At 45.5% G+C, this 7922-nt stretch overlaps 1 protein-coding gene across 1 annotated transcript in view; it reads left to right on the top strand.

The window, feature by feature from the left end:
* The first annotated feature begins 5303 nt into the window (after nucleotides 1-5303).
* The window catches only part of CBL (Cbl proto-oncogene), a 25288-nt gene continuing 22669 nt past the window's right edge, over nucleotides 5304-7922 (top strand). The window contains exon 1 of the mRNA XM_018078619.3: nucleotides 5304-5600. Coding sequence (XP_017934108.3) covers nucleotides 5473-5600 — 128 coding nt within the window. The 5' untranslated portion in view covers nucleotides 5304-5472. The remainder of the gene's footprint in view (nucleotides 5601-7922) is intronic.

Below are 7922 nucleotides of genomic sequence, written 5' to 3'. Positions count from 1 at the left end.
CGATCTCAGGCACAGGGTGGGATTGTTGGGGTGTCCTGTGCAGGGCCAGGGGTTGGACTGGGTGCTCCTCATGGGTCTTTTCCACCTCAGGGTATCCCATGATAATCCTGTAGGTGCTGGGCTGGGCACTGGTGGTGCTGGGAATGGGTAGGACCTGGTGGGGAGCTGCAGGTGGTGTCAGCAGCAGGTCCTGCCTGTGTGTAACTGCACAAGGGAGAAATCCCGGGATTTGCTGGTTGGAAGGTGAGCCTGGACCTGTGACAGAGCCTGGGTGGTGGAGCTGAGCACCTGCTTTGGGGCAGGTCAGGCTGTTCTTTTCTGAATGGACAGGGACACGTTGCTGAGCTCAGGGCAAAACCTTTCCCTTAAAACTGGGAAGCAAAACATGAAACAAACCCTCTACAATAAATACACATAGTTACACAGACAAAAGGAGCACGAAATGTAACATAAACAACGAACAACTTGTGGTGTGGGAATGGGAAAGGCCTTTCTTTCCAGTCCCACACCTTTAGGAGGGGCACAGCTCTCTGGGGTCATTAAGCCTCTCCCCTCCTCCTCCTCCTTTTAAAACGCCAGGAAGTGGCTGTTGCCGGGGGCAGGACACCAGACCTTTTGGCCTGGTGGTGTGAGGGGATGTGGCATTTGGTTCCCTGGCCTGGCTAGGTGTGCTGGTAAATCCAGTGTTTTAGGAAACCCTGGGGAGATCTCAGGGAATGGCCCAGTGAGTGAGTGTGGGTGCACAGAAGTGGGCATGAAACAAAAATGTGACATTTTTCGCAGGATTTTGGCTGATCCTCTGATGTTGCTGTGCAGCCCTGAGATCAAGGCTGGGCTTGACACACTGCAGTGTGTTTTATGGCACTGGGTTCAGAGTAAGGCTCACCCACAGTCCTTGAGGAGTGTCACCTGGCCACCTTCTTCCCAGCAGGCAGGGCTGATGGGATCCCTCATCCAGTTGCCCTGCAGGCTTATGCATTTCCTCCTTTCCCTCTCTTCTCCCTGCATTGTTTATCCATGCAGTGTCTGAGCCTCCTGCAGTAAGTGCTAAAAGCAGGCAGAGCAAATGACTTCTTTAAAGGCTGTATGAAATTATATTCATGCCAAGAGATCACTTTGTGTTGGCTGGCTCCACAAAAGGCAGGGTTTATGGTTGTGCCTTGCTGTGCCTGTGATGAGCTTTGATCACCTACAGTGAGACTGGGATGAGGAAAAAAAGCCTTTTGAGAAAGTGCCATTGAGGGCAAGCACAAGTGCTAATGTGGGAAAGGGAGTTTGAGCATGGAAACAGGGTCCTGAAGAGGTCTAACTTGCACATGCAACTTGTGAGGATGCACATCTTCATATACAGAATATATGGGTATGAATGTCAACCTGTCTTTGACCTCATAACCTGTTCAGAGGAAAAAGTGGGCCTGAAAAAAAACAGCTGATTGCCTTGGCATTTTGAAAGGCAGTGGGATTTTGGGGGGGATATTTCACGGCTTCAGAACTTTGTTGTTGTTGTTGTCCCCTCTCCACTGACAGAAAAGGCTGCTGCTGTATTTGTCACAAGTTAAACCTCTTTTAAACGTGCACTTACTCCAGTTTTACTCGTAGGCAGCCTCCAAAAGCCCTTAGATGGAGGCTTAAAGTCTTAAAGAGTTAGTTGTTCGGTGTGATTTGTACAGGAGGAAAGATTTGGCTGTGGAAAGCCTTTCAGATTTCAGTTAGACCACAGCTGTACTTAGGCACGCTCAGGAGAACACCTCTGAATTCAAACTCTTTTTAGTGGGGTAGCAAATTCCCAGTAAAGCTCGTGGTGAGAAGGGCTAAGTGAATGGAAGGTGTTGCAAATGGGTTAGATTTCTGGAATTACAGGTGCAGATATAAAACCCCCCTGGTGTGCATGTTTAATAGATGATGTTTGTGCCTTGCAGAGCTGCGTGCTGTGTCTGTGTGTGTACACTGCACTCACGGCCTCGTTTGTCAGCCTGCATAATTAGCTGGGGTTGTCAAAGCATTTGTGCATCTCTGCTCTGGGATGTGACTGATGAATTTCCTATGCAAGTTGATTCTTGTCCAAATATTTCCCCTGTAATGTTCTCCATAAGCTGCCTGACGTATTTTATGTCTTTCAGATTCTTTCATTTGAAGTCCTGATTTTTTTTCTCAGCTCTAACCATTCCTCCCACAGCTCCACGTGGCCCCATGGACATAAAATAGCCCTTTCCATCCCTGTGGATGTTCACCTTCAGCTGAATGAGGTGGTATTTATGCACTTCTCTGCAGAGCAGTGATTAAGTGCAGCCCACTGGAGTTGGTTGCTGTGGGTGGAATTTGAGGAATAGGTGGGTTAGTCATGAGGTGGAAGGGAGGGAGCAGAGGAATGACAGAATACACGGAGGAGGAAGAGGAACTCTGAGATAAAGCTTCTCTAAACAGCTTTCTGATGCCATTCAGTTCCTAGAACTGCTATAGAGAAGTGCCACTGCAGGTCACCTTCACTGGAAGTGGAAGAGAGGCCAGACACAAATTCAGCAGGAGATAAGAGATGTTTGAGTAGGTTTTGTTCTGCTGTTGGCTTAAGCTGAAATGAGGTGTGATTTCAGTAAAGTCGGTCATTCAGCTGTTAAAAGAAGGGAAAAACAAATTTTCAGAACTGCGTGGAAGGGAAAATCTTACCTGGGACAGCAGCACCTGGATGCTTGTCAGGCCTGGGACTGCAGGTTCTTGAAGGGAAACATTCAATTCCAGGCCTCCAAGACCTAGATGAGATTGTTGATTGTTTTTCCTCCTGTTTTGAAGATTCTTTCTTCAAAACTGAGTTGGGGAAACTGTTTGGTTTTTTTTTTGATTATTTTCTGCTCTCGAGTTTGGAAAATTGAGCGGATAATTTCAATTTTAGGGTTTGAAAAGGCTACACCTCTTAGAATGTTAATGCTAAGCTTGCAGTGCTTTATTGGCACGTCTAAAAACCCAAAAAGGCTTGCTCCTGAGAGAACAAAGCATAAGCCAGGCAAACTTGGATGCGTTGGGCTGATAATTTAAAAGCAGGGGTTGCTTCTCTTTGCTGCCATCACACCTAGTAGAAAATATTTGCTGCTTTTTGCTCCATTTCCTTCCACGTTGCTGGTCCCTGTGGAAGGCTGGGTGGCTGCTGAGGGGCAGCTGTTCCCAGGGCTGGGAACATTCCTTTGGGCTCTGTCACGATGCTGCAAGTGCACACTTAGAGAAAGAAGCACAACGCGACTGCTTTTGGTGCTGCTGTGTTATAAAACCACCAAGTTTGCTCAAGAGGCAGCAGTTCCCAGTCGTGCAGCATTGTTCAGCTGCTTATCTTAGCTAATTCTGCTCTGCTTGGTAAATAAAGAAGCTGATTTGATAATAAAATAGCAGCAGTTTTGACCTCTCTGTTAACTGTTGGAGGGATCTCTGCGAGTCACTTCTCGGGAAGTGTTTGCTGGGGGCTCTGAGAAGGAGCAGTTTGCAGAACTTGCTTCTGCTGTGGGGAAACTGCTCTGATTGGTATCAAAGCCCGTTACATGACTGAAGTGCAGTGGGTTTGCTGCTTCCAGAGCTGGGTATTTTCAAAGGGTAGCAGCCAAACTGCTCTCTCAGATGGCTGAGGGAAGTGCATACTCTGACTTGTTTGCTTGCTTAATGTGGCTTCCTCCTAAGAGCTGACTGTGTTTGTTAAGGTTTTAAACCCACTGTGGAATAAACAATTTCTGCTGAAGAAAAAGGTTTTGCTACCCCAGAGCACAACTCAGCTGTGTCTGAGGAGCATATTTAGAACCTATTCATGCTGCAGAGTGAAACTACTTTTTTTTTTTTTTCCAGGGGACAAATGTGTTGACTCAATTTGTTGATATGGTTCATTGTACAATGTTCACAGGCTCCAAGGAAGCAGCAGTTGAGGCATCAGCATCAATTGACTCAGTCAGCTGTCTGGCCATCCATCTCCTTATCTAGACCTCCTAATCCTTGGCAGCCTCTGCAAAATGGAGGGGAAAGTTTGGTGGTTTGTTTTTTCCCCCATGTATTCTTGCAGAGGCTTTTTTCAATGGCAGTTTGATTTTTTTTCCTGTTGGAGCTTTTGGTACACTGTGTGCCTTTCTCTGGGCTGAAATGGAACCTTTCTCAGTCAGCTCTTGTTAGGGGCACTGCTGCAAGTCAGGTAGAATTGGAGATGTCACTTCACCAGGTTGCTTTTTGCACACACAGTTAAATGCTAAAACGCTGCTTCAGAAGAACTGACTGTTTACCATCAGTGTTTAAGTGAAGTAGGTATTTAAATATCCACTGTAGGGAACTGCTCAATTCCTCTTGAAGGTTTCACAAGGTTTTGTGGAAATGATGTGCTGCAAAAGGATGTTAAATTATTCTTTTGCCTTTTCCTGTCTGCTGCACTTCAGTTTTGTGTTGTTTGATACCTGCAATTCCCTCATACGTGGCAGTGTCCTGAGTTTAGACCTGTTTAACATTCATTATAGCGAAGAATAGGAAACTGTAACTACAATTTGGGCTGTGCTTCCTCCCAAGTTTACTGTAAATCACGGAACATAGAAGTGTGAGCCACTAAAACTATCCCAGCTGCTGGTTCTTATAAGCTTGATCTAAAACTGACCTCACAACTCTAATTTCAGCCCTTTTTATAACTGAAACTGCACTGCTTAATTTTTCAGTTTGCTGCTTTGCCATCAGCTCTCCCTATTATTCTCTCAGTTTAGGCAATGGAAAATTTGGGCTGTGACAGGGGGTGAAGTGGCTTCCTTTATCCTCCCCTGCCACAGAAATTTATTGTCATGAGTTTCATCAGTCCAGAGGCTCTTCAGTCCAGAAATTGGAGTCTTTTATGGTGGCTGGGCTGACTGTCTGGAGAAAATAGCCTGGAGAAAAGGAGGCTCAGGGGAGACCTTATCACCCTCTAAAACTACCTGAAAGGAGGTTGTAGCCAGGGGAAAACTGGGCTCTGCTCCCAGAGAACAAGGGACAGGATGAGAGGAAACAGGCTCAATTTGTGCCAAGGGAGGGTCAGGTTGGACATCAGGAGGAATTTCTTCAAGGAAAGAGTTGTCAAACACTGGAAGGGGCTGCCCAGGGAGGTTTGGAGTCCCCATCCCTGGAGGTGTCCAAGGAAGGACTGGCCGTGGCACTCAGTGCTCTGGGCTGGGGGACAAGGGGCTGATGGGTCACAAGTTGACCTGGGTGGTCTTGGAGGCCTTTTCCAACCCAAATGATTCTGTGATTCTGTCTGGACTTGACCAAGAAACGCGGTTTGAGAGCGAACATTTCGGACTTTTGACGCTGAACTGTGTTTGAGCTCCTGGTCACTTGATTTCAAAAGGGTGTTTTCTCCCCTGAGCACAGGTGGTGCGTTTGTGTCAGAACCCCAAGCTGGCCCTGAAGAACAGCCCACCCTACATCCTGGACCTGCTGCCTGACACCTACCAGCACCTGAGGACCATCCTGTCCCGCTACGAGGGCAAGATGGAGACCCTGGGGGAGAACGAGTATTTCCGGGTGTTCATGGAGAACCTGATGAAGAAAACCAAGCAGACCATCAGCCTCTTCAAGGAAGGGAAGGAGAGGATGTATGAGGAGAACTCCCAGCCTAGGTAATGCAGAGAAATGGTTCCAAAAATTCCTTGTAGAAACTAAATAGGTTGGATGCTTCATATTTAAGGGAGATCACTTGTCACCTCGTCTTTCCTTTTGTACAAAGGCAGAGCTGAGATCAAGGGACGTCTTCAAGGTGAACAGCACTTACTGGAAAGGATAGGTGGAGGTAGAAACTGCAGTTGCATCTGAATATAAGGCTCTCTTGAACAAAAAAATTTGAATTTAATGAGCGCTGCACTGTAGGAAAAGTGTTTCTTCATCCAGCATTACGGAAAGAAGAGATGATTTAAGATTAGGATAAAGCTCTGGAGAAGGTTAACCTTACACATTTGTGTGGCTGTTGGCAGCAGGTCTGACAGACAGAGATATACAAGGCATACATTTGTAACTCTAAACTCATTTCAGCATTTTGAAGTAGATGCTGAATAGAAGTAGATGCTGAATTAAAAAAAAAAAAAAAGGTGGAAAAAAAGAGTAAAAACCACCCAGTGGCTGAACATAATTGCCCTGGGGAGAATGTGGTTAACGCCCTGGCAACTGCTTGCTTGAATTACTGGAGGGGGGAGAAGTGCTGGCACATGTTTCTGGTTTAATATTGAACTCTGTGTAGCATATTCTGTCATGTTGAGCTCCAAGCAGAGCCTGTGATAGTGTCTCCAGAAGGCATTGCTAATGCTGTTTGAATTGTTACCCACTGCGTGGAAGAATGAATTAAGAAATGAAAAGTTTCTTTCTGGATTGTTGCTGCCTCTGTGTGTGTGTGTATTGTGATCTGCCTGCCACGAATCTGGAACATCTGATGGGTAAATGATGGCTGTGTCAGTCCCAAAGCCAAAATCCCACCTCCAGTTCCAAAGAGAAGCAGAGAGAAACAATTCCAGAGAGTTTATCATCCTGGTTGGTTTGTATTCCGACTAATTGAGTAAAGGGAGGGAGGGAAATGCAGATTGACAGATGTGAAGTCAGACAGAGGATTGCAGTGTGGGCTGGTGTTCTCACAGCAGGGATGGGAGTCCCTGGGGGATTGCTAATTGTCCCATTTATGAGTAAACAGCTTACCAGGGAAGGAACTGTGGTGAGACTTGTAAACACAGGCATAAAAACAGCATCACATCCTGATTGCTCTCACTGCATCTTCCTTTGCTCCTCCAGTCAGCCCAGGAAGCAGCAGTTGCTGTTTTGTCCTAAATGGGTAATGCCAGAGAGCCTTTTCCTGGTCAGGAGCATGGGAACCTTCTCAGTTCTTTCATTTGTCATGGAAAAGAAGGAGGTTACAGCAGTCAGTGCATATGAGCTGTGTACCAGTCCAAAAGAGATTTGCACAAAGAATGTGCCTTTTGGGTTTGGGGAATTTTGTTAAATGCTGCACTTCCAGTGTCAGACTTTCCTGGTTGGATGAGCTCATGGAACCTGATCACTTTAGTGCTATTTGTTATGTCTGAAATTGAGTTGCATTCATTTTTTCTATAACTGGACTTATAGATTTAAAATGTATATAATAATTTGAGGTGAAGAAACTTAAATTTTCTCACCTTGCTAGGAGTGGAAGAAAACCACTAATTTTTGTAAGAATTAATGAATTCAAATATTCCAAGTGTGGGAGGATTGTCAGGAGTCTGCAAAGCAAACAAATATAACCTGAATCTGGTATTCATGGGGAATGGGCTCATGTCAGTGTGTATATATGTGTGTGTGTATATATATTGTATATGTAAAAAATGTGATTTTCTCTTGATTTCATGCAAGTTTATGGCTGTTAATCTGCAGTGTTTTGAGAAGAGGACTTTAATGATTACGTTGTCTTGACTTTTTGTGACCCTTTTTTCCCTGTTGTTCTTGAAGCTTCTTTCTTCCTGCCTTGCAGACTTAGCATTCATTTTGCCTCCTGTTGTGTGTTCTCTTATTTTCCTCCCCCAAACGTCTCTTGATGCAGAGCAAATGCACTGTTTTGACATTTGCATAAGCAGTGTGGAAGCTGTGCAGGTGTTTGCTCCCAGCAAACAGACCAGTAATGAAAAATGAAACCTCTCTTAGATTTTAGGACCAGAATTGTCTTCATCACTTGAGCATCAACCCTCTACTCTTATTATTTCCAAACTGAGAGGTAAATACACAAAGAGCAAACATTTTTAGGGGTTCTCCAGTGTGCTGTGAGGCAGAATTGGAGCAGAACTGGGGAGATTCACCAGGTCTTGGAGGTGCTGGTGCTGCTTTCTGAGTGAAGAGCTGCAAGATGTTTGGTGCAGTGTTGTGCTTGTGTTCAGGGCACGTGAAGGAGCATAATAAGGATGTTCCTTGGGCTTTCAAATGCAGAAGTA

This window comes from Manacus vitellinus, unplaced genomic scaffold, assembly GCF_001715985.3.
Source record: "Manacus vitellinus isolate BGI_N305 unplaced genomic scaffold, ASM171598v3 scaffold_41_pilon, whole genome shotgun sequence".
NCBI lineage: Eukaryota > Metazoa > Chordata > Aves > Passeriformes > Pipridae > Manacus > Manacus vitellinus.
Note: the sequence above shows the minus strand (reverse complement) of the source record. Positions and strands in the feature narration are given on the sequence as shown.